Consider the following 27,579-nt stretch of genomic DNA (forward strand, 5'->3'; position numbering starts at 1 on the left):
ATATTATTTAATTCAAACGGAAATTCTTGGAGTTTAGGGTTATTCAACATGAACTTTAGTTTAATTTAACCTACATATTAGGTTCATCATAAATTAAATCTTAAGTCTTTAGTTAGTTAATCCTAAACCAATAGGATTAGGCTATTTGTCGGAACTCGACGGACAAATAAATAAATAAATAAATAATATATCATTAACTTGCTCTTTCTATGTCTCTTTCCTTCTTTTTCTCTAAATTCCCCCATCCTTTCCATTCCTTCCCACTATCTTCTATTCTTTTTCTCTCCATCTTTTTGCAAATAAAAAAAAAATTCGCACTTCTCTCTCTCTCTCTCTCCCTCTTTCTCTACTATATAACAGCCCTCACTCCCTCACTCTCTAACCAATTGGGACAGGGAACCAAAAAAAATATATATAACTTGAGGACTTTTCATCCACTTTTCTCTCCCCGATATTCTTCTTTTGGTTTTGTATAAACCAAGCAACTTCCCAACACTCCATTCTTCTTCTCTACTCCATAAGCAACCTCCCCTCCACTCCTTTCTCCTTGGCATTACAAGAAGTAAGCTTCTCCTTCCTTACACCATCTTTCATTCAACTAGAACATAACAGCCAACCAAAACTTGTCTTCTTCTCCTCCATCCAAGCCGAGAAATGCCAACTTTTGCTTGAGCCATCTAAACCGTCTGCACCTTTCACGAAACTTAAAGCCCTCAACCTAAGAAACTCATCCCCCAACTCCTCCCTTGCCGGAAACCGTCGACGTTGCCGGAAAAGCTGAAGCCGAGCCAAATTCCTACGAACCTCTAATCCGACGCAAAAACGACGTCAAATCGACGTCACGAGGAGTTGGATGCGCTCAAGGAAACCTACTTATTCAAACCTAATTGAGGACAAATCTCTTAGGCTTAGGTATATTTCTTAAATTGAAACGATAATCTCGAAGTTTCCTCCCTTTCAGATTGAAAAATATATCACAAAACATCTAAGTATCCAGATGAATATGATCTACTCTTCGATCTGAACAAAACGAACCCAAGAACTCAAAATTTGGCTGATAATCGGAGGAGAACGAAGTCTGGGAAGTTTCCGCCGTCGAAACTTTCTCTGCGTCGTTCGCGTGATCGGGGAGGAAGAAGGTGACGCTTTTTATTATTTTATTTTTTTAGAAATATAGTTTAACTTCAAAATTACATAACTTTTCGTATAAAACTAAAAAAAATAAACCAAAAAATGTTGTGAACTCAGGAAAATGAGAAAAATATTTTAAAATTGAAATCACGATTCTTCGTTGAGTAATTTTTTTTTAAATTAATTTTTGAAGTTCTAAAATGCTTAAATCATAAAAATTAAGATATAAATGAAAAAATTCTGAAATTTAGTAGTAATATTAAATGACATTGGGGAAATCTTGTCTGATTTTTCCAAGTCACGCTAATATCTGTGTCTCCGTATTTTAATTTTTGAATGATGACTTATTTATTTAAATTAAGAATTAAAAAATTATGAAAATTGCAAAAAAAACTCTTCCTGATGGTATTTTTAACTATATAAAGCCATTTAAACATTTTAAAATTCTGTTTAAAATAATTTTTATAATTAAAATATATTAATTGGGGTTTATGTTTAATTTAGGCTAGGTTTACCTAACCCAAGCTCAACTCAAGTTCAACGTAGTCAATTCTTTTTAGGTCCGGTTCAACTTGATTATAGATCTGATCAACCAGCTCAAGGATTGAGTCAATCACCCAATAAGTTCAGTTTTAGTTATTTAGGGCTTTAGGCTAGCCAGTCTTTAGCCCCAAGTCTTGCCTGGGTAAAGTTAACATTTAGCTGAGTCCAATTTGAATAATAATTGGACCATTTTAAACTTGAGATTTAAGTCATCCTATCATTTAATTCAGACTGAATTTCTTGGAGTTTAGGGTTAGTCAACATGAACTTTAGTTTAATTTAACCTGTACATTAGGTTCATCATAAACTAAACATTAAGCATTAGGTTAGTTAACCCTAAACTAATTGGATTAGTCAACCTAAACCTAACCAATAAGATTAATCAACCTAAGTCTTAGGTTAGTTAACCCTAAATTAATCGGATTAGTCAACCTAAACCTTAAGTTAGTTAACCATAAACCAATAGATTAGTGAACATAAGCCTTAGTTTAGTTAACCCTAAAGTTATATGATTAGTCAACCTAAACCTTATGTTAGTTAACCCTAAATCAATATGAGCCTTAGGTTAGTTAGCCCTAAACCAATAGGATTAGTCAATCTAAACTTTAAGTTAGTTAACATTAAACCAATGAGATTAGTTAACTTAAATATTAGACTAGTTAATCGTAAACCAACCTCAATCTTTAGGTAAAACAAACTTAAATCATAGGTTAGCCTTAAGCTAAACCTATCCTAAGTCTTAAGTCAACATTTAACCCATAAGTTGAACATAAGAAAGTTTTTTTAGGTGTAATCTGAAACCTGAGTTAAATCTAAATTACTCAACTTGAACATCAATTAAGAAATAAAATAAAATACATTAGGACGAGTAAAATTTAATAAAAATTTAATAAAACATTATTTCTTTATTTTTTCTATTTATTGCTTTATGTATTTCAATGCCTGCTCTTTCACTGTTTTTATCAAACATAGACTACATGTGTTAAGGACAAATAATGAAGAAATAAAAGTTATTTAGATTAGGGAGAACCTAGAAATCATAACACTAGAGATTTATTGCTTTAGTAAACTTAGCCTCTGCCTTGGTTTGAACTATACCTCTAATTCATTATAAAATTATCGAAATAAATAAAACTTTTAATAATGAGATTGGAGAAATTGAAGACTTGAAGACCTAAAGACATTTCAGTATGGAACTTGGAGTAGACTTTGTGGGCAGCTCGTTCAAGACTTTTTCTTTAGTTTAAATAACAATTATTACAATTCCGAGGTTGTCTTTTGTGACATAAAACCTCCCTTTTTTTTAGATTCCTATAGTCCCGATATACAACATATTCTAACTTGTTTTAAGATTCCGAGGTAATCACTCTACATAAAACCTTCTATCTTTCTAGGTTTTTTGTGTAAATCATCATTACACAAATCTAAGTCCTAATTAATAAAATTGATAAGAGTTAACTTAAATTAATATCATCCTAAATTGAGCCAAACATTATGATAATTTGGGGGATTATCAAGAACTTATTCTGGACCTTTAATCTCACATACTTTTATTTTTTTGATTCTTAAAATAAAATCTTTCACCTTTGAACAAACACCTATTAGAAATTTCACAATCATATTCGTTGAAAACCCTTCCTTTTGAATTCATGAAAACAAAAGATTCCTGATTTTTATCGAGAGTTTTTCTAAGTGATCTGTTTGCTTAAGATGTAATTAACTATAGGGGCTTGCCCTTATAGGGAACTTAAAAGAACCCAGACTTAAAAATAAACTTTATATAACTCCCATATCGAATAGGGAATCTGTCGTTCATCATACAAACTTATAGATCAAACGAAAGTCATTTATTTCTATAGTTTATTTAATTGAACTTATTATCAAGTAATGTATTACCTTTAAGGGTGGTACATTACTTGTGGTTAGTTTGATTATTCAAACTGTAGGAATCAATGAGATCGGTTTGATTCCATTTTCTTCAAATTAAAATATATAATTTCTAAATACTATATTACACTAAATTAAACCGCATTTAGCCGTATGACGACCGACAAATTCTTGTGACTCTGATGGGAAAAAATTATTCTCTCCATATTAATCATGAATAATTATTTTCATGCATCGGTAATGTGTCAATTTCCCTCTCGGACCAGATTACCCTTCTTTTCTCTTGGTTTACTTAGTCAATTTCTTCCTTAAATCAGCACATCTAACTCTTTTGGATTCCAAGACTTTTTGTTTAAACATCATAAACAAAGAGTTCATGAATCCTTTAAGTTTTCATTTTCTTTTGTGGGGTCAGACCCCCGATAGGTGTGATGGTGAATCATATTCACCAAAACGATATTTCATATCTTCGATTTCGGATTGGGTCCGAGTATTACACTGCCTCTCATCACTTTACGGTTAATCTGCTTTTAGTCAGATTTAACACAATTCTTCGCACTTATTTCGCCAGTTCGTTTTTATACACTAATTACAATTCGAAATAAACTTCAATTCACTTTAATTCTAAATTCTGTCCAGTAAATTGACATTCCTTACCACTTTTAGCAAAGGATTAGACCGTTTCTGACATTCAAACCTTCAATTGACCGTGAAAATGTCGACTCCGAAGTTGGTGTTCAGTTTTGCAAACAATTCATCCTGCGACATCCCATGATCAAGTTTGGGTCCGAATTTAATGAAGTTGAGCTGTTTCTGGAGAAAGTTCCACGTGTTGTCATTAAGACAACTTTTTCTAAGGTGGTTAAGCCCAAAATTAAATTTGATTTAAGCTCTCAGCACGATTTCTTTCCCATCAAGAGGATGAAGTCTGCTTAAGCTCCCGTGTCTGTTCGACCGATAGTTTGTTGTCTATTAGGCCAGTTACCCCGTCTACTGCTGGACCCACAACTGCTGTGCCTGTTGTCGTTCCTGACAAGGGAAAGTAGTTCGAGAGCTTGAGCCTGAAATTTTTGTTGCTTCGTCTGTGTTTGAGGTTGGATCTAGTTCACGATCCATACCTCTAACACGGTCACAAAGAAGGAATAGATTGAGAAAACTTCATAAGACAACTAAAGTTTAAACTGCAAATGTTACTTCTGATGACAGATCTCTCATGCTAGAAGAGGTGGAAGTTTTTGAAACCTCTCCTCTTTTTCAAGGGAGTAGATTTCACCCACTTTCTGCTCCTCTTGCTGAAGAAAGCCCCTACAGAATCGCTGCAACATTGCCACTACTTCACAGACATAGTAGGGTGAGAGAGAGAACATCCTCCCTATCTCGAGTCTGATTGGTATTCGAAAAGCTAGCAAGAGAAGAACATTGCAGCGTGATTGAATTAATAAAGAGGATGAGATCTATAATCTCATCAAAAGCGAAAGCTGAGATCCTGAGATGCCTGCTGAGATTTCAGAAATTTCAGAAGACATTTGTGCCCCATGTATCTGCTAAACTCCGTTTAGGACCTCGGGTTGACTCAGTTTCAGTTCCCGTTACCACTACTGAACCATTTAAGAGCAAAATACCGATCAAATCCCAGTTAGGTCCTAGTATTCAGCCTGCTGTAGTACAAAAGAAGTCTTTTAAAGATTCTTATGATAATAAGGTTTATACTACTAGGTTTAGATTACTCGATGGGGAACATACTTCTTCCCATGATTCTAATGATGTCAACGGGACACCCCGTCCCCATACATCTCTAAGGAAGAAGGTTTGGATTCCCAAAGTCTCCAGACTGGTTTCTTCGGTAGAGATGGAGGACCGTTCTACAAGAAAGAAGGACGAGTCCGATGACTCGACTGATACAACTATAGTTCCCTCGCTTGCAGAGATGGAGGAGAAACAATTGCAGCAGACTCCGTCAGATATCAAAGCAGCTGAAGAAAACTCAATCGAGGCTAGATTGGGCAAGCTATGAACTGACTTGAGCCAGCTTGCCAAAAAGCGAGGAATCAGTGATGCCGAAAAGCGAGGAATCAGTGATGCCGATACGGATTCTGATGAAGAATTCATGGAAATCAACATGGTTGACAAGAGAGCCCAAGGCCAAAAACCAAGGAATCAGCAATGCCGATACAGATTCTGATGAAGAATTCATGGAAATCAATATGGTTGACACGAGAGCCAAAGAAGCCTCATGAGAAATTTAACCTTCTGATGAAGAGGATACCAAGAAAGACTCTCATAAAAAAGTTCAGATTCAGGATGAGCAGATCATTAGATTGGAGAAAAGAATAAAAGAGGTGCTTGTTGCAATTGCTATGATGTCTGCACGGTCTCCGACTCTAGCAGCTGTAGAGGTGCATCCACAAAAAAATAGTGCATATCAAGGATGACAGAAGGGATGCTACCTCTGTCAATAAAGAAGATGAGCCCAAAAGGAACTCTGTTCAGAGCTCGGTACCTGAAAAGGACATTAAGCTGTTTGTGGACTAGCAGGTCAGAGAGGCCATAGCCCACTCCAAGGGAGGATCATTAGTTCAAAGGGTAGATCCTACCCAGAGAAGTTTGATTTCGTATCATATCCTAAGGAATTTATGCCTTCTACCTTCAAAGCTTTTGATGGAACAGGAAACCCGATGTAGCATATAGCACATTTTAGAGCCACTCGTTGCAACATAAATGAGAACGATGCTCTTCTGTTCAAATTGTTTGTTAGCAGTTTATCGGGTATAGCCTTCCAGTGGTACGCTGATCTTCCTAATGGATCAGTAAAAACATTTACTGAGTTAGAAAGTCTGTTCGTGTAGAGATTCGTTGGGACACAACATCGAGTGACTATATGAGATCTCATTAGGGAGCAGCAGAAACCCAATGAGACACTTATGAATTACCTCTTAAGATGAAGAAACCCAAGCATGAAATGCGAATCGCAAATTGACGAGAAATACACAATTGAAATAGTATTTAAAAATATTCATGGAAAGTTCGGTTTCATACTTAAGGGACTCATCATCAAGACTTTTGAGAAGCTCCTTACTAAGGTTGCTTGACTGCAGGAAGAGGTTAAATATGCAAATGAAGAGGAATTTGAAAGACTGAAGTCAGCAAAGATACCAAAGAGGAAGTCTGGTACAATAGATTACCGGAACCAAAGAAGCCAGAAGAAGTTTGTAAGAAGATTCACCCTAAATATTGTCCATTCTTGTCAGCATCCAATGCAGTATGGTCGACAACACATCTCACAGCTTAGTCAAACCAGTCAGCAGTCATACCAGCAAAAACCATATCGAGCAGATGGAGGACAGGATCCATCTATAGTCGAGCAGCCAAACAGAGTGTACTCTTTCAAAAATGAAGCACTAGCAGCAATATTCTGAAACCTGGTCAAGAAGTCAGAATTCAGATTATCGGAACCAAAGAAGCCAGAATAAGTTTGTAAGAAGATTCACCCTAAATATTGTCCATATCACAGATTCTTTGGGCACACCATTGAAGGTTGTATCAACTTCAAGGAGTGACTCAAAAAGAACTTCAGGAATTGTAACATAACGATCCCGAAAGAATATTTGAAAGAACCTGAAAATAGTTCGATCAATATGATTTTGGTTGATCATGTTGTTCCGGATGACTCTGCCACGACCATACCATGGCTCAACGAAGGGGATGACGTTCATCAAAAACCTCTGTTTGACCTTAAGACAATCAAAGGAGAATCGATCGAGGCCACCTTAGGGAAACTCAGAGCTCATTTTGCATAGTTGTACAAACAGCAGAAAATAGCTACGATTGATACAAACAATGATTTGTCAGACTACATGGAGGAAGAGTTTGCAGAGATCCTCATTGTTGAGGCAAGACACTCATCTTATTCGCGAGATACTCAACTACCTATCAAGGAGAATATCGTGGATGAATTACAAAGGGTTGTTCTACAACAAGATCAACGAATTAGTCAAGTAAAGAAGAGGATAGAGGAATTGGTGGCCGCTATGAATATGATTCAATGACAACCACAATCATTGCAGATGACATCCCAACAGGTAAGCCAGTCAGAAATGGTTCACATTGAAGATGAGAAAGAATTTGATTTTGTCAGGACGGTTACTGCTACCACTGACGGGTTTGTTGTTACCACACGTGTCATCCCGCCGTTGTCAGGAGGCAAATAAATTTTATATGACAAAAGGTCAGTTGAAGCTTTTGACTCTACGACGTCAGTGTTCGAAGTCGGGTCAAGCTCAAAGTTTGAATCACTCGATAAAGTGTAAAGAAGAAAACAAGATCGGACCTTTAAAGAGGATAAACAAGAATGCCCGTGATTAGTTGATCGTTTGAACAAAATATATCCTTTTAAAGTTGAGACAGTGAAAAGAATATTCCACAATTTGATAAAAAATCCTGAATTCAGTTGCCTGAACCAAAGAGATTGGATGATGTCGACAGGAAGGGACATACGAGATATTGTCCGTACCACAGATGTGTCAGACACACTATAGATGAATGCTTCTGCTTCAAAGACTGACTTGGGAGAGCTTTAAGAATGACAACATATCGATCTTGGAAGAATTTTTGAAGGATACCTGAAAAAGGCTCTATCGATTAGATTTTGATCGATCCAGTTGTTCCATTCTACACCTACTCTATTGATGACAGAGCAAACACAGAGTTGCAAAATTCTCCTTGTCAGAAGGGGAAAATGAAATTAATCTCCTCATAGCATAACTTATCATTCCAGATCGAAAAACAGATCACAAAACACATAAGTATCGTATGGATATGATCTACTTTTTCATCTGAACAAAATAAGCCCAATAACGCGAAATTTGACGGAGAAACAGAGAAGGAAGCCTGAGAAGTTTCTCCCATCGAAACCTTCCTTGCGTCCTTCGCGTGATGGGGGGGAGAAGGTGGCGTTTTCTTTTCGCATTTTTTTTTTGAAATATAACTTACCTTCAAAATTATATAACTGTTCATAGAAAACTAAAAAAAATAAATCGAAAGATACTGTGAACTAAGGAAAATGAAAAAAATATTTTAAAATTGAAATCACGATTTTTCATTGGGTAATTTTTTTTAAATTAATTTTTGAAATTTTGAAATATTTAAATCATAAAAATTAAAATATAAATAGAAAAATCATGAAATTTGACAGTAATATTAAATGACATTGGGGAAATCTTCTCTGGTTTTTTCAAGTTATTTCAATATCCCTGTCTTTGTATTTTAATTTTTGAATGAAATAGCCTATTTATTTAAATTAAGAATTAAAAAATTATGAAAATTGCAAAAAAAACTCCTCCTGATTGTATTTTTTACCTTAGAAAAACACTTAAATATTTAAAAACTCTGTTTAAAATAACTTTTATAATTAAAACACATTAATTTGGTTTAGATTTAATTTAGGCTAGGTTTACCTAACCGAAGCTCAACCCAAGTCCAACCTAGGCAATTCTCTTTAGGTCCCGTCCAACTTGACTACAGACCTGGTCAGCCAACTCAAGGATTGACTCAATCACCAATTAAGTTCAATTTTAGTCATTTAGGGTTTTAGGTTAGCCAGTCTTTAGCCCGAGTCCAGCCTGGGTAAACTTAACCTTTAACTGAGTCCAATTTGAATAGTTAGACCATTTTAAACTTGAGATTTAAGTCATCCTATTATTTAATTCAGACTGAACTTTTTGGAGTTTAGGGTAGTCAACATGAACTTTAGTTTATTTTAACCTGCACAGTTCATTATAAACTAAGCCTTAAGTCTTAGGTTAGTTAACCCTAAACTAATATGATTAGTCAATCTAAAATTTAGGTTAGTTAACCCTAAAATAATAGGAGTTTTAGGTTAGTCAACCCTAAACCAATAAAATTAGTGAACCTAAACCTTAGGTTAGTTAACCCTAAACCAATAGAATTAGTTAATTTAAAATTTATGTTAGTTAACCCTAAAACAATAGGATTAGTGAAACTAAACCAATAGGAGCCTTAGGTTAGTTAACCCTAAATCAATAGTATTAGTGAACCTAAACCTTAGTTAGTTAACTCTAAACCAATATAATTAGTCAACCTAGAACCTAAATCTTAATTTAGTTAACTCTAAACCAATATAATTAGTCAACCTAAACCTTAAGTTAGTTAACCATAAATCAATATGATTAGTTAACATGAACCTTAGGCTATTTAACCCTAAACCAACCTCAATCTTTAGTTTAACAAATCTAAATCATAGCTTAGCCTCAAGCTAAATCTCCTCTAAGCCTTAAGCCAAAACTTAACCCATATGTTGAACATAAGAAACCTTTTTTTAGGGCCTTTTCTTTAGGTGTAATCTTAAACCTAAGTTAAACATAAACCCCTCGACTTGAATATCAATTAAGAAATAAAATAAAACATATTGGGATGGGTAAAATTCATATAAACCACATTAAAATTTAAATTTAAACTAAATTGAACACAACAAGACTTTAAAACATAACTTTGAGGTTAAGTCAGCTTGAAAGTCGTCAACCTCACATAAATAATAACAAATGAACAAAAATAACTAAAATAAAACATTTAAAACCCCACAACAAGACTTAAACAACCTAAAATATTTCAACCTTAAAATCAATAAGTAATTCAAGAATTAATCAAATCTTAATCACAAAGACCACATAACGCAACTTAAACTTTTTTTTTCGTTTACGAAGATTACTTGGACGATGCATTATATGGATGTTGACAATAATCTTCCGGTCCTGGTGGGCAGACAACTCTCGGACCAAGTAAACTAGGGCATCCGATGACCCTGGACGACGGAGTCATAGATTTCTTGATCGGGTTACGACTAATTAAATAATTAAAATTTAATAAAAATTTGATAAAATATTATTTATTTATTTGCTATATTATTATTTTATGTATCTCAATGCATGCTTTTTTACTGCTTTTATCAAATATAGAATGCATGTGTTAAGGACAAATAATAAAAAAAATAAAAGTTGTTTAGATTATTACTTAGCTTAATTTAGATTAGGAAAAACCTAAAAATCATAACACTGGGGAATTACTTAGCTTAAGTGAACTTAGCCTTGGCCTATGTTTGAACTATACTTCTATTTCCCTTTAATTAATTCACTATAAAATTATCGAAACAAATAAAACTTTTAATAATGAGACTGAAGAACCTGAGGACTTGAAGACCTAAAGATATTTCAGTATGGAGCTTAGAGCAGACTTTGTGGGTAGCTCGTGCAAGACCTTTCTTTAGTTTAAGCAACGATGCTTAGAATTTCGAGGCTGTCTTTTATGACATAAAACCTTTCTTTTTGTTAGACTCATGCATAGTCCCGATATGCAACATGTTCTAACTTATTTTATGATTCTGAGGTAGTCTCTTGACGTAAAACCTTCTATTTGTCTAAGTTTTTTTGTGTAAATCATCATTACACAAATCTAAGCTCTAATTAATAAAACTGACAAAAGTTAAATTAATATCATCCTAAATTGAGCCAAACATTAGGATAGTTTGGGGGATTACTAAGAACCTATTCTGGACCATTAATCTCCCCTACTTTTCTTAAAATAAAATCTTTCACCTTTGAATCAATTCTTATTATAAATTTCACAACTATGTTCGTTGAAAACTCTTTCTTTTGAATTCATGAGTTTTCGTAAGTGTTCGCTTAAGATGTAATTAAGAGTTTTCGTAAGTGTTCCGTTCGCTTAAGATGTGTTTTCGTAAGTGTTCGCTTAAGATGTAATTAAGAGTTTTCGTAAGTGTTCCGTTCGCTTAAGATGTAATTAACTATAGGGGTTTGCCCTTATAGACACCTTACTTAAAAGAACCCAGACTTAAAATAAATCCTATTTGACTCCCACATCAAATAGAGGAATCTGTCGGTCATTTTGTAAACTTGCTGATCAAACGGGAGTCATTTATTTCTATAGTTTATTTAATTGAGCCTATTATCAAGTAGTGTTTTATCTTTTATGATGGTACATTACTCGTGGTTAGCTCAATTATTCAAACTGTAGGAATAAATGAGATCAGTTTGACCCCATTTTCTTCAAATTAAAATAACTAATTCATAAATACTATATTATAATAAATTAAATTGCATCCAACTGTATGACGACCGACAAATTCTAGTACTTGAGAAAGATAAGAAGTTTTACGCCGAGTTCCCTGTACAAAGTCAGATCAGTAATAAAGAAATCAACGTCATCAAGATCCGAGTCACATTATCCTCGCATAAAACTCAACACTCTGGTAAAGAGAACACTATGAATAAACTTCGAAAGGCCATTCAATGAAGTCAGTGGTAATAAAGAAAAAAACAACTAATACAGTGATAATTATTACGTCAACTACATTGAAACTGCAAAGTTGTATCCTTTTCAGCCGATGCAGTCCCAAAAGCACCATACCTTTGTGTATACTCAAAGTGAATTTTTTCGATAATACCTAGGAAGAGGAGCTACTCTTACCGGTACTTTGGGAGGTGGCATACGTCGTGATGTCTTGAAAACAAGAGCTTGTTTCATAGAAACGAGAATACGATCGTTCTGTGACTGTGTCCAAAACTTAAAACTTATAATTAACCTTTAAAAAAAACATCATCAACAATAAAATTTGACCCATCACATTTTTCTACACTTTCACAAATGTTTTAAAGTTTGGCGACTCTGCTCACAATGGTTATTGAAAAAAAAATCATTATGGAACAAAAATCTTACTATTGCAAGCACTCCAAGATGTTTGGACACCCGCAGAAGAAATGTTTCAAATTGTATCCACAGTTGAGAACCAATAGTCAAAAACAGGAACATGCTATTAGTGCACCCCATGTGCCTGTCTCCCAACAAACCTGCTGACAGCTAACCTGAGGAGGGAATCACCACAAGATAGGAGTTGGTATCTGTCCCTGGGATCCCTTCTCTTGATCATACTACAACGGATAATGCTCGAACCGAAATTCAGGATAGCCTCGCAGTAATTATTCAGGAAGTATCAAGTACAGATGTGACAATTCACACTTTACATACACTAGAACCTATCGTTGTGACAATGACTGTCTTTCATTCTACTGCGTTTTTAATATCTAATCAGATTGAGGATCACATTAGGCAATCTTCAGATGGAGAATGACATGTTTACACTTCTCGGCGGAAGAAGGCTGGGGGCACACTCGAACTTGGAAAATTAATAGATGATACTTTGGTTACTCCTGACAATGACACGAATCTTCAAAGTTTGTTATTTGACTCCGCTCCTAAAATTAGAAGAGTCAGGGCTGAAGTGACTCGTCCCTAGCAACTTTTTTCCGCTTGTTTTTATTTGTTTTACTTTTTTATTGAGTTTATCAATATCTTTTTGTTGGGGTATTACGATACTTGGTATTGTATGGGTAGGGTGTCTCTATTAGACCCTCTCATACAACCTTTATGTATTCTTTCTTTTTCAATAAAATCAACTCTTGGGCTTTTCAAAAAAAAGTATACATATCTATTTGTATATATATATATTTATATTTAAGATTATTCATTTAATGTTAATTGTAAATGTGATTGGAACAGGAAGAAATTGAAGTTTCAATTTCAAAATCGAGAGACGAATCATTGTAAAATATAAGGTATGTTTTAATTAAAAATCAAACTTTAATTTACTTAATTTAGAATTAATATTTAATAAAATGTTAATGTTTATTTAACTTAAATGTTTATTTAAGCCTAGAAAGTTAGGGGTTAGGGTGCGGTGTGATAAGCAAGCTAATCAGGTTAATTATTTTTTATATGTATTAAAATATTATTTATTTAATAAAAAAATTTATAATGTTTTAAACAATCATTTTATAATTATATGCATAATTATTTTTTATATGTATTAAAATTTTATTTATTTAATAAAAATTTTTTTAATGTTTTAAACAATCATTTTATAATTATATGCATTTTGTGAGTTTGAAAATTTGAGGAAAGAAAATGGAAAGAAATGAATATTCAATATTTTTAAAAGGAGGTAATTTAAAGAAAATGAAATGCAAAAGTTTAAGTCATATAGAATTACCCCAATATGGTACTGACAGAGGATGTGATGTGCTCGTGCATATTAAAAGAAATGATAAGTGTACTTTCAGATGCAATTGAGGGTACCTTCTGGTACATTTTTTAGGTAACTTTGTCTATTTTTGAGAATATATTTGGGTATAACGTTAATTCTGTTATGCCTCTTAAAAATGTTATAAAGCTTAAAAACTTGAACTAAAATGGGAAGAGATAAATGTATAACGGTAATTCTGTTATGCCTCTTAAAAATGTTATAAAGCTCAAAAACTTGAACTAAAATGGGAAGAGATAAATTTAAAGTTTTATACGGGAATGAATACAATTTTCTTTTGGTCATTCATACATAACATTAGCATAATAATATAATATATATTAAGATTATAATTGCTCATTAAATCAAATTTGCTATTAAATTTAATTGTTTATTTTTGGAAAAGAAAAATTATAAGTTGATATGTCTGATGGAAGAGATTTGGTTTATAGAATGACCACTACTGTTAGGTATTTAAGATGATTACTTTTCACTGTTTTTTTTTAGATAGTGATACACTGTTCAATATTTTTTTGAAATGTGGCCTTCAATTATGTTATTTCTAGATAATTTGATTTTATTGCACTCTATGGATTTTAGTGGCTCTTATATATTGGAAGGTTCTATAAATTTTTGGAGAGTTAGCAGTTCTTGACTTCGTTAATTTTAAGCTATTGAGCCGGGTCATGACAAAAATGGTATTAAAGTCTGGTTAGGTTGGATCATTATCTGAAAGAGCCATTAAAACGATTAAACTAATTCGTAAGTGATATTAATGTAAGGTTAAATTGTGTCTAATTATAATCTTTCTTATATTATTTTAGAAATATGAAAAATAAATAGGAAAAAATTATAAATGATATGACAAGTTGAGTTACTCTCACAGATTTGTTTGAATACAGATGTACTTAATGAGATGATTATTGTAGTAATGCAGTTGTTTAATAATTTTCAGACTCATACCAGTTCTAGTGGGAATGTCAGATTGACAGATCCTTAAAATTATTTCAGGATATGAATGCACTTCTCTTTTCTGAAGGAGGATGACTGGTGGATGCTGAAAACTGACTGCTAAGAGTGGAAAAAAATCTTACATAGATTATCTTATCATCCGGAGAGATAGTTACACTGACCACATTTGTATTAGAAGGAGAAGTAGAGAGATGGTGACAATGATAGTTACAGGAAAAATATAGGGGTAGAACTAGCCACATGATTCAGTGGGATGAGTTTGTGAACATCTTTAAAGACTTGTTCGTGCCACTGTCTGCTAGGAGGGAAATGCATGATAAATTTATCCGGTTTGTACAAAGTGATCACTTAATTATGCACTATGAGACAAAATTCACTATACTCTCAAGTTATGTGCCTCATTTAATTCCAAGTGTTGAGGAAAAGTGTCATCGATTTTTATCTGGGCTGAAAGATATGATTAAACAACCATTGATTCTTCTTAAAATTGATGATTTCTCTGTGTTGGTAGAGAGAGTCAGGAAAATTGAGTTGGATTTAGAAGCTGTTCAGAGGAGAAGCGACATTTAAAGAGAAGAGATTCAGAAGGATTTAAATTTCCTTAGGACTCTCATAGTAGACAATCTTTCCAGTTTGGTAGTACGGGTGCTGAGAAGGCCAAATCCATAGCGTTGAGACTCAGTTTGAAAGAAGAAATGTGAAGAGTACGGAAGTGTTCACAAGGGCGAGTATATGTTTGGATCAAACACTTGCTTTTGGTGTCACTAGTTAGGACATATGACAAAGAACTATCCTAGATTGGGTCAGAGGGTTCTTACAGATTCTAGGAGCAATGATGCACCACCTCAGAGAGGCTTTGATAGATTGAGGGCCACTGAATCTTCTTGATCAGCGTCGAATCTTGGTCAGACCCAACAAAGTGTCCAACCCAAAGTATATGTTTTTTCATAACAGAAAGCTATGGACTCCCCTGACGTTATCACAAACATATTTTACTTTTAAGATTGTTAACCCAATGCAACTTTAAGCATAGTAAAATTCATGTCATTTCATTCATAAAACAAATAATTTAAATATATTAATAAGTTCACTCTAAATGTTCAATGCAATAATTTTAATGATAGATATCATATATATTCAGAGTAGACTGATAAGAATATTGTTTGATTCGAGAGCATCACACTCTTTTATAGCAGAGGAACTAGTTAAAATGATGCGATTAATTATAATTTTTGATGTCAAACCCTAGTCAAAGGGAATCAACATCAAGGGCTTGCAGTGCATGATCGATCTCACATCATAAAAGTACATTCTAACTGATAATATCGTAGACATAAAAATGATATTGAAATGCATCACTTTAACTAGTTTGTTAATAATAAAATAATATAATGTTTTCGAATCAAACAATATTCTTATCGGTATACTTTGAAGATATATGATACTTATCATTTAAATCATTGCATTGGACATTTAGGCTCGATTTTTTAATATATTTAAATTTTTTATTTTATGAATGACATGATATGAATTTTATTATGCTCAAAAGTGCATTGGGTTAACAAATTTAAAAGTAAAACATACATGTGATAACGTCTGAGGAGTCCTTAGCTTTCTGTTGTGAAGGAGCATATTCTCCAAGTTGGACATTCTGTTGATTTGAGCAGGATTCAACATTGATCCTGAATATTCAGTTGCTCTTGGTCTATAAAAATTTCTTTGAGGTGGTGCATCACAACCTCTTGAATCTGTTTTAGCCCCAATCTAGGATAATTCCTGCCATATGTTCTGACCAGTGACACTAAAAGCAAATGTTGGGTACAGATAGATACTCGCCCTTGTGAGACCTTCTGCACTTGCCATATTTTTTCTCTTCAAATTTAGTCTTAACGCCACCTATTTTACTTGACTGAAAAGACTGCGTGATTTGAGGGTTCTGAGGAAATCAAAATCCCTCTAAATTTTTAATCTTATGAATCTCCCTCCTCTGAATAGCTTTTAGATTCAATTCAATTCTTCTGACTCTCTCCACAACACAGAAAAATCATCGATTTCAAGTGGAATCAATGACTGTCTAATATATCCTTTAACCCAGTTAGAAATCAATGACATTTTTCTTCTGTATTTGGAATCAATTGAAGCACATGTCTTGAGAGAATAGTGAATTCTGCCTCGTATTGCATAATTGAGCGATCACTTTATACCAGCTAGATAAATTTATTCTGCATTTGTCTTCTGCCTTATAATGATACAAAACAGTTTTTAAAAATGTTCAAGAACTCATCCCACTGAATCATGTGGCCAGCTCTAACTCCATATTTCTTCTGTAGTTGTCCTCGTTACCATCTGACCGCTTCTCCCTCTAATGCAAATGTGACCAGTGTAACCATCATCTCTGGAGGGCAAGACATCCATCTAAAATTGTTTTCGCTCTTAGCAGCCAGTTTTCAACATTCACCAGACCTCCTCTATAAAAGAGAGTTTGGCCTTATATCCTGAATAATTTCAAGTATTTGCCATATGACCTCCCCCACTTTAACTGACCCGAGTCTGAGAATTTTTAAACAACTGTAGTCATCATCTCAGTAAATATGTCTGTATTCACAGTAATCTGTGGGGGTGTATTAATTTCTACCATATCATCTCTAGCTTCTTCCATTTCATTTTTCATATTTATAAAATAATATAATAAAGATTATAATCAAACACAATTTAATTCATCATTAATATCATTTATGAATTAATTTAATTATCATAATGACTATTTCAGATCATGATCTAACCTAAGCTTGCTCTGGTACCACTTTTGTTATGACCCGGTCTGGTAGCGTAGAATTGACTGTCAGGAACTGCGGTTGGACTGTGAAAACATTTAAATAAATATCCACAGATTTATAAAATCTTACAATATATGAAAGAGCTACCAAAATCCATAATGCAACAAAATCAAAACTTCTAAAAATAACAACATAATCTGAAGGCCACATCTCAAACTGGTATTGAATAACATCACTATCTAAAAGAAATAATACAAAGAAACTATCATCATAAATACTTAGCAGCAGTGGTCATCTTCCAACAAACCAAGTCTCTCTTATCAGACATATTAACCAATAACTTTTCTTTTCTTGAAAGAGAACAAAATTCAACAGTAAGTTTAACTTAGTGAACAATTATAATCTTAATATACATTGAATTGTTATGTTATGTACGAATGACAGAAAGAAAATGCAATTCATTACCTTATAAAATTTTAAATTTTCACTTTAAATTTATACCTTTTTGTTTTAGTTTAAGTCTTTACTCTTTTTAACATTTTAAAGATTCATAATAATATTACCACCATACTCGAAAATATCCTAAAAAATGTAATCAAAGGTATCTAAAAAATATACTCGAAGATACCTCATCCGAAGATACACTTTTACTTTAACGTGTACGGGTACATTGCATCTTCTACTAGTACCACCTTGAGATCATTTTGTATAACTTAAACTTTTACATTTCATTTTTGTTTAAATTTACCTCTTTTTAAAAATATTGATCATTTATTTTTTCCTTTTTTTCCCATTTCATCTCCTCAAAAATTTAAGCTCATAAAATGTATATAATTATAAAATGATTGTTTAATGCACTGCAGAAATTCTTTATTAAATAAACATTATTTTAATATATATAAGAAAATAAAAATTCACATGCTTAGCTGTTTTTCACACGGATTCCCTAACCTCTGATCTTCCAGGCTCAAATATTCTTTAACATAAATTATTGTTAAACATTAATATTTTGTTAAATATTAATTCTAAATTATGTAGATTAAAATTTAATTTTTTAATTAAAGCATTTTTTATTTTTTACAATGATTTGTCTCTCGATCTTGAAGTTGAATCTTCTTCAATTTTTTCTTGATCTAAGTGCATTTATGATTAACATTAAATTAATAATCTTATATATATATATATATATATATTATAATATAATAGAAGAACGCTCCTTGATGAAGAAGCACAAAATAGAACAAAAAAATTCACAAGAGTATTACCTTTTTCTTCTTCCTCCCTTCAGTCTAGGCTCGGCTAAGAGAAATTCCTCTTCTAGCATGAGAGATGTAAATTCCATTTTCCTTCTCCTTTGCACCAACAACACCCTTCCTCTTGAAACACATGCACAGGAATCCTTTTACGCTGCCGCCTCCTTTACACACGATGCAGTCTTGACTCACCGTATGTACAAACCTTTTCCTCTTTCGGCTTCTTCTTCTTCTTCAATCTTCCTTCTTTCTCTGTAAGAGCACAACGTCAAAGCAACCATGAGTAAGGCTTGACTTCCTCTTCGCTTACACAAAATCTTACGCCCTTTAACTCTTCAACACGGCTTGATCTCACGGTCTTCCTTCTTTCTCTGTAAGAGCACAGCGTCAAAGCAACCATGAGTAAGGCTCGACTTCCTCTTCGCTTACACAAAATCCTACGCCCTTTAACTCTTCAACACGGCTTGATCTCACACCGCAAGCCCTCGACGATGCTTTCCTTCGACTTGAAATCGGTGTTGAAACAAGTAAGAGGCACTCACTGCTCTTTTGTTTCTTCTTTTTTTTTTCTCATTCACTGTCGTTACTCCTGCAGTTTCTTCTTCTCTCTTGCTTTCTTTGCCCTCCCCCTTGATTTAGTTATAATTATATTTTATTTATTAATAGTATTATTCTCTTATTTTAGTTATTACTTTTTTGAGTAGCGTCGAAGATGAAAAGGGCGGAGGACTTCGTGCAGACGAAGAGGAATCCATGCCCTACTCATGGCAGCTTCGACACCGTGCTCTTGCAGAGGAAGAAGAAAGACCAAAGGAGAAGAAGACGAAAAAGGAAAAGGCTCGTATATACAATGAGTCGAGACTGTCTTCCTGTGCAGGTGTTGCGAGAGGAAGGGTGTTGTTGGTACAAAGTAAAAGGAGAAGGGAGGTCGGTCTCTCTGCGAGAAGAGGAATTCCTCTGGGTCGAGTCTAGACAAAATGAAGGAAGAAGGTGATATTCGACTCTATCGAGAGAAGGGGAGCTTTCGTGTGTGTCAGGGCAACCAAACAAATAGTATATAAAGTAAAATTTCTTAGATTATAATTTCAAATAAAAGCAAATGTCATTTTATTGTTGGAAAGCAGTTTAAAACAGGCTTAACACACTGGATGACACAATGCACTACTTTCTCTTTAACAAATCTGCCACTAATGTACCTGGGAGTGAACCTAATAAGGGGGAGAAGAAGGCAAATTCAGTTGGATGATGTAGTGGATAAAATTAAAAAAAAGAATAGCTGACTGGAAAAATCACTTTCTATCCTATGAGGGGAGAATCACCTTGCTTAAAAGCGTGCTTAACTCTATTCCTATATATGCTTTACAGGACTTAAACTGAAAAAACAGTACTCAATGAGTATTGGAAAGTGCTTCAATAAGTTTTTTGTGGGTCGGGGGGGATATCAAATAAGCGCTGGTTGGGTTGGAAAGCAATGTGCAAACCATTGGAGACAGAGGGTTTGGGATTTAGAGAGCTCCATCACATGATATAAATAAATTACATAAATTTGTGGTTAAAATTAAGCAGGGGGGAGTGTCTACGGGCATCATTTATGAAGTTGAAATATTGTAAGATTTATCATCCCACTTGCGTGAATTGGAGAGTGGGTAACTCAAAAATCTGGAAAGCTATGGTGAAGGTTAGACATATGGCTGAAAATTATATTTATTGGGATATTGGAGATGAACAAATTTTATTTTGGAAGGACAGCTAGGCTTTGCAGGGCCTACAATATTAGATAAATAGGAACACAATGGATATGAGGGTGGCTGATTTTTGGCTGGATGGTGCATGGAACTTCCCTATGTTGAAAGATAACTTAGGGGAGGTAAATGCACTGTACATCTCCAACATTCAGATAATAAGAGGGAAAAAAGATGCTTTAATGTTTAAATTGCCTAATGACAAATCTGTTGCTAAAAGTATCTATCAGGATCTTCATCTCCATAATCAGGTTAGGTGAGGAAAACTTATTTGGGGTAAGGTGCTTAGTCCTTCTTTGTCATTCTTTATGTGGAGGCATTTTCACAAATTATTGTCTTATGATAATATTTTAAAGCTCAAAGGATTGTGGTTTGCTTCACAATACTTGTTATGTAGAAAGGAGGAGGAATTTACTTTAGACATCTACTTTAACTGTCCCTTTGCTATAGCTTTTTGGAAAAGGCTGGGTGAGCACTTTCACATCTATATATTCTTCATGCTTGGGCAGATTTGGATGACTGTTGCTCATTCTGGAATCTTGAGGGTAAACAAAATCATTTCTTAGCTTATTTTCCTTACATTGCCATGTGGTTACTGTGGATGGCCAGGAACAACTTTAAACATTTGGATGGAGTGTCGGTGCATCAGGTGGTGGATTTGGATGACTGTCGCTGGATAAATTGAAATAAATCCAATTAAAAGCCGTTAATGGGAATGGTTAAGTGTAGACTCGAACTACTAACCTTTGATCTAGGCTGTTGGCAGCATCGCATTTATTTTCTTAATATCTTATAGCAGAGTCTGAATAATCTAGCTTTGTCTCATATCTCAACTACAATAATCTTTGTTGGACGCTAAATGTCACATTTTAACTTATTTTGTTTTTTCCGTTGTCTTTTTTTTTTTTCTTTTATGGGTGTTACTTATGTATAAACTTTTTATGTGAACTATTAAAGTGTTTAGTTAATTCCGGCTGCTTTTTCATTTGAATTAGAGGTTCTATCAGTTTGGCAACTCTTTGTTTATCCTAAAGAAGGATATTTTAAGGATTGGCTAGGGTGGAGATATGGTGGACTGAACCAAAAAAAAAAAAAAAGGCTTAGGTCTTGCCAGTGATGCAAAAAGGGAGTTTTCTCAAGGTTTGAGAATGAGCGGAAGAATTCACTACAAATGAAGTTAATTATGACTTGGAGGACGAGGCATAATAGACATAAAATAGAAAAATAACAGAAAAATGGCACAGAGTGAATGATTCGGTTATAATCTATATCTTATTATTATTTTCACTGTGTAGTTACAAGATAAACCTTTACTATGGGGGAGAGGTTGAGAGAGATAGCTGACGAGATAGGGAAGAGATCTGAGAAAGGAAGTGATGCTCGAGGTCTCCTGAGGTTAATGCTTCCAGGAAACTATGGCTTGTCTGGTGTCCAACAACAAAATGTTGCTAATCAACCTCTTAGCCAAGTTTCCTCTATTACCTAATAATGATTGTCTCTACCAACAAAGTTGACCTTTTTACCATACTCCCAAGAGTGAGAATTATCTTTGGAGGGCAAGAAGAAATCTCTGGAGAATGGGAATGATCTTCTTGAGAATGAGGAGGTTTAGAATGCTTGTCAAGCTAATGGCTGCTGTCTTGTTCCGTGTAGGACTATGATTAAGTCATTTAGAGGGCAAAAATTTGAGAAGTATACATGCATAATGTAGGCAAAAAAATAAATCATGCAGATATAGAACAGCTAGAAGAAAATTTTCTAAACCTTCTTGCGTTAAAAGCTTTTGTTGTGCTTGTGATTTGATTAGTTTGTGGAGAACCCATTCTGTTCAAGGGAATAATGAGCTACATAAATCCTTATTTAATTTTGGTCTATATTTATCCAAGTCCTCTTGGATATGTTAATTCTGGAAAGGAAGCAAGTACCTTTATCCTGTAATTATTAATTGAGTGCTTTTTATTGTTGTTCATTTGTCATTGCCTGCAGGTTAGAAGCATTTGGGATGCTTACATCAAACCTGGAGGAAGGTATGTACATTTTCTTGTTTATTCACGTAATGCTGAGTTGGTACTAAGAAAATGTGCTTACGAGACCAGAGGATGACTATAGAAACCAGATAACACAAGCTGTTCTCATGTCATACACATGATTTAAAAGAAAACTAAAAGCTAAATCCGTAAAATATTGAATAAAATATCCTTTTGGAAAGCAAATACTAAGATTGCTTATTTTCTCTTTTAAATGCGCACAAATTTTGTTTCTATGAATGTTAACTTTGAGACTTGTATCTCTCATCGTTGCCATAGAATGCTTATGTTTGGTCTTCATAGTGAGATCATTTTGGTTGCAGTAGTTCTGTATAGATTTTTTCTACCATTGTTCTTGTTAATGCATATCCTTCGAACTACCTAATCTTTCAGATTTACATACATAGTAATTTGTTGCTTTAAACTTATGCACGAAAAATGTATATTTCGCTTCTATTATAAAGTGGTAATAGTACTATCTTTGTTGTGATATTAAAGATTTGAGTGCTGTGTGTAGCTATGAAAGTTTAGGTGTGAGATATGTAAATACATAAGAATTGTGTGCTGTGTATGTAAATGCGCCTTTATTTATTTGATGATGTTGTTGTCCTGAATGCAGTCGGATACCTGGCCACTGGGTACAGCCACCGCCACCTGCTGATGAGGTCTGGGCATCCTATCTTGTTAGCACCATGAATCGCTGAAAGCAAACCGACGCAACTGCTTCCTTCAGGTGTTAATATTTTCTTGCTTTATGGCTTGGTTTGCAGTTTAGTTCCGCTTTTTATCCTCAGAGCTTATTAATAAGTTGATGAACAATGCACCAATGCATGAAAGAACTCTTGCATCGAAACTTAAATGCTTGTAATGGTGAGAGATTGGACTTTAACCATACATCTACAATGCATTAATGATATTAACCTAGTCCTGGAGGTGTGAATCCAAGGTTTTTAATTGCTGTGGTGGGTGGCTAAGGATGTGTGGATTACCTCTAGGTAAGTGAACGATTTTTATGGGGTATTAAACCAATGGAAGGGGGTTGGCTAAAGGCTTGGGTTAAATTGGTCTTAGGATGACCCCTCAAAATCTTATCTTTAGGGTTTTGACATAGAGGGAGGTTTAGGTTTTGGATTCTTTTGGACGTTATTATATGAGAAGATTAGGAGAAATGTTGTAACGTTCGGTTTTAAAGCTCGTTGTAATGCTAGCATTACACTTGTGGGGGAGAGAGTGAGGAGAAGCGAGTTAAGTAGGAATGGAGAGGAAGTCAGACGAGTGTTTCCTTGAGAGTTTTTTTGGATTTCGAAACCTAGTGTGAGAGGGAGATGGAGAGCAAGAATCCAGGTGAGTTTTGTTTTTTGAGCATCGCAGGCATTGAATGAGGGCGGCGATGCTAGCAATCGAGCCAAGAACATCGGAGCTGGCGAAGATGAAAAGGTTGTATTGGGGCAGGCATCTTGTGATCTAGGCTGTCGTGAGCTTGATCGGGATATAAATTTGAGCGACCAGCAAGCGAGCGAGCTAGAGCTGGTTGTTGGTGCGATCGATCGAGACAAGACGAAGGAAAAGAGTCTCGTGTAACTTACGAATAAGATTTGGAGCTTTGTGTGAATTGCACCTGAACTAAACCGTGTGGGCTGTATAGCTTCAATCGAGACAGTGACGGGCAGCTTCAAAGTCCTTTTGCATTAAAAAATAGAAGTTAGGATTTTTGTTTAAATTTTTTTAAGAAGAAAATGCAAATACTATTTAACTAATGATTATGTATATATTGAATGTGAGTTATATAGAAATAGGAGAGAGAATTGATTGTCGATTATTCAAATATTGGACAAAATAAGTGTGAGTTTTAAATAATGTATTGACTTAATTATTTATAGAAATATTTAATCATTCATTTCATTATTTTCAAATGAAAAAGAAATTATAGTTAACCTAAAGTCTTATTAAAAAATTTTGTATTTTAAAGGATAAAAAAATTTAGTTTAGATAATGTATATAAAGTTATCTTATTAATTAATGAATGAGATAATGTATATAAAATTATCGTATTAGATAATGTATACATTCTCTTATTAATTAATGAATGAGTAATTTTAAGCAATATTAGTTGATAAATTTAGCCTTGAAAGGTAAAAAGAAATAAATTAGAAAGTTAAGTTGGCATTAAATTATTAGAAAAAAATTAGCATAAATATTAAAAAAAAGGAATAAAATATTGAGAATATATGTCTAAGTGAAATAAAATTATAAATATAAAATAAGGAGAAAATATCAAAATAAGTATATTTGTATGTTCAATAAAATATTTAGAACTTTATTGACATAAAATAATAATGGAAATAAAATAAATTAAATATATAATTATTACATATATAAATAGAAAGAAATTTAATATCTAACTATGTAAAGTCATATGATTAAAATTTACTTAAGGCAACAGGATTAAACTTAATATTGAAGGATTAAAATCTAATTAAAAATGTTGTAATGTGAAAATAATATTAATAATGCTTCAAAAAATTAGTAATATGGATATTTTTTAAGGAGTAACAACATGAAGAGTTAAAAGGTGAAAAATATTGAGGTGGATAATTATTTTTCTAAATAACAATAATATTTATTTTACTTTTAAATGAATTCCCAATTTCAATTATTTTCCATATCAGTGAGTTTTAAACTAGTATTAAACTTTTCATGTTGTTAGGAATGAGATGCATAATTTAACATTTTAGTAAAAGTAGGCACACAATAATTTTTTTTCTAGAAATACATCAGATTATTACATATCTTTAGATTATGTTAGAACTTATATTTAGAATTACAAAATAAATATATCAAACTATAATAATTGTTCGATATGTGTGCAATGAAAAATGCGAACACTACAACATAGTTGTACTCGAGAAATGTTGATGCATAATCATGCATGACATGATTGTACAGAAAAAAAATAAAATTTTTATGATAAACATGATGTTTGCAACCACAAAATAAGGATGTCAAGAAAAAACAAATATTTATAATGTGTGTGCAGTGAAAAATACAAATAATGTAGCATGATCGTTATTGTGAAATGTTGAAGATAACCAGGTACAAATATAGTTATACAAAAGAACTGTGCACCCAGATAAAAACCTTAAAGAACTTATATTTAGAACAACAAAATAAATAAATCAAGCTATAACAGTTCAGAATGTATGTAATGAAAAATACGACCACTTTAACATGGTTGATATCGAGATAAGATGTAAAACCATGTACAACATGGTTGTACTCAAGAAAATCTGACGTATAACTATGCATGGATTAATTATACAGAAAGTATATGCAAAAAAAAATCAATTATAAATAGCTAATATTTGTAACAACGACATAATGAAGTGAATTTGCAAAAAATATTTAAAATGTGAGCAAAGAAAAATGCCAGTAAAAATAATTGCTTGCAAGAAAAACTGAAATAGAATCCTGTTGCACAGAAGAAAAATGCATAAAAAGAAGTACTAAAAAAGGTACCATCATGACTGCACAGTAGAAAAATGCTACCAAAAAAAAAAAAAAAACTCTTTTAAAAAAGAATGACTGAAGGGATGTTTGCACTCATATGTGGCAATACTTGAGAAAAAAAGAGAGATGAGTCAATTAGCTATCGTATGTTGTATATTGAAACTAGTCTCTTCTTTGTTGCGAGCAAATTGATTTGTAAATTGAGTACTGGGAGATGCGTGGAATCCTAAAATGAATGTTGATTGACGCAGAGAAGAAGAAACCAAAGTGAATTCCAAGAATGAGAAGAAAATGACGAACCCTAATTTCAGGAGCAAAGAGGAATATCGAGCGGCTGGGAGAAAATGACGAACCCTAAACCCTAAAATTGGAATAAGAACTTCAAACACTTACTGTAGAATTTGAAATGTCAAAACCTCATATACTTTGTACATTTATGTTTAATGTTACCAGTATTATGTAGTTTAATATTTTTTAAATACTGAACATGTGTCAGTTTGGGATTGGTTTCCGAATATAACTCTACATCCGATCTCTGCACATAATATTTCCTTCTCCATTTGAGCTATTTTCATTTTTTCTAACTTGTGCAGGCAAATGGATTTCTTACTAGAGAAGAGGAAAATGACAAAAGCAGGCAAAATAGGTGCTTTTAACTGGAGATGCAGTCTCCAAGTTTCCGGTGCTGTTCTAATGAAGACACTAAATATGGGAATGAATTTTGAATGGAGTGATGAACCGCGGGAGCCGGCAACACTAGCAAAGAATTTCATCAGCAACCATTTTTTGGTTCTGCAATTAGTCTGCTTCAAGAAAGATGGGGAGCTCAGGTAGTTGGACTTATGAAGGGTGGTAGCCTGAGACTTTACATACCAATTAATTTCAATGTATTTACATATCTAACACCTAAACTTCAATTTTTAATTATACATGCCACTTTATTTATGCATTAGAAAATGCATAGGTAAATACATAAGAACTGGGTGGTATGCATCTAAATGTGCCCTTTTTTTAATTGATATGAAATCATCAACTTCTTTTATATTTATGAAAAAATGTACAATCTTGAACTTGATTAGCTTTTTTATTGGTGGGTGAATTTGGATTGGATTGAGACTCGGGATGTCAACTCAAGTGCTTGAGATATTATTATTATTATTATTATTATTTTAGATACGAGCGTATGAGTTTTGAATTTGTGATGCAGTGTTAGTTTTTTAGTGCGCGGTAGGTAATTTGGGGCAAAAAATATTCCGTTCGCACTTCCGGATAGTTAACCACCGACCGTCACATCATCTTTTCCATCCCTTCAAATGCTTGATCGTATAATAAAGTAATAATTAAAAGATATAATTTATGACTTCTTGGGGCTACTTTTTTTATTTTATAAAACCTATTTATTTAGTGTATTTCTTATGTTTTTTTTTAAATAATTAATTTTTTTTAAATGCTCAGAATAAGTGATTTATTTTGAGTATTTTAAAAATAATTAAATATAATATAACATGATAAACCTATTTTATTTCAAGCATAAAGACAAAGTGTAAAAAATAAACAAAGAAATAAAAAAAAAAGTTATCCTAAATAAACAAATACTTACACTAGGTCGATTTTTGGTATCATGGAGTTGAA

At 33.3% G+C, this 27,579-nt stretch overlaps 1 protein-coding gene across 1 annotated transcript in view; it reads left to right on the forward strand.

Annotated features, from left to right (window-relative positions):
* Positions 1 to 26,995, forward strand: part of LOC110020968 (U11/U12 small nuclear ribonucleoprotein 59 kDa protein) — a gene marked incomplete at its 5' end in the record, with an annotated part of 58,906 nt that extends 31,911 nt beyond the window's left edge. The window contains 3 exons of the mRNA XM_020719276.1: positions 22,400 to 22,440; positions 23,060 to 23,173; positions 26,541 to 26,995. Of these exons, the coding sequence (XP_020574935.1) occupies positions 22,400 to 22,440; positions 23,060 to 23,144 (126 nt within the window). The remainder of the gene's footprint in view (positions 1 to 22,399; positions 22,441 to 23,059; positions 23,174 to 26,540) is intronic.
* Between the last annotated feature and the right edge of the window lie 584 nt (positions 26,996 to 27,579).

This window comes from Phalaenopsis equestris, unplaced genomic scaffold (assembly GCF_001263595.1).
Source record: "Phalaenopsis equestris unplaced genomic scaffold, ASM126359v1 Scaffold000114, whole genome shotgun sequence".
Lineage (NCBI taxonomy): Eukaryota > Viridiplantae > Streptophyta > Magnoliopsida > Asparagales > Orchidaceae > Phalaenopsis > Phalaenopsis equestris.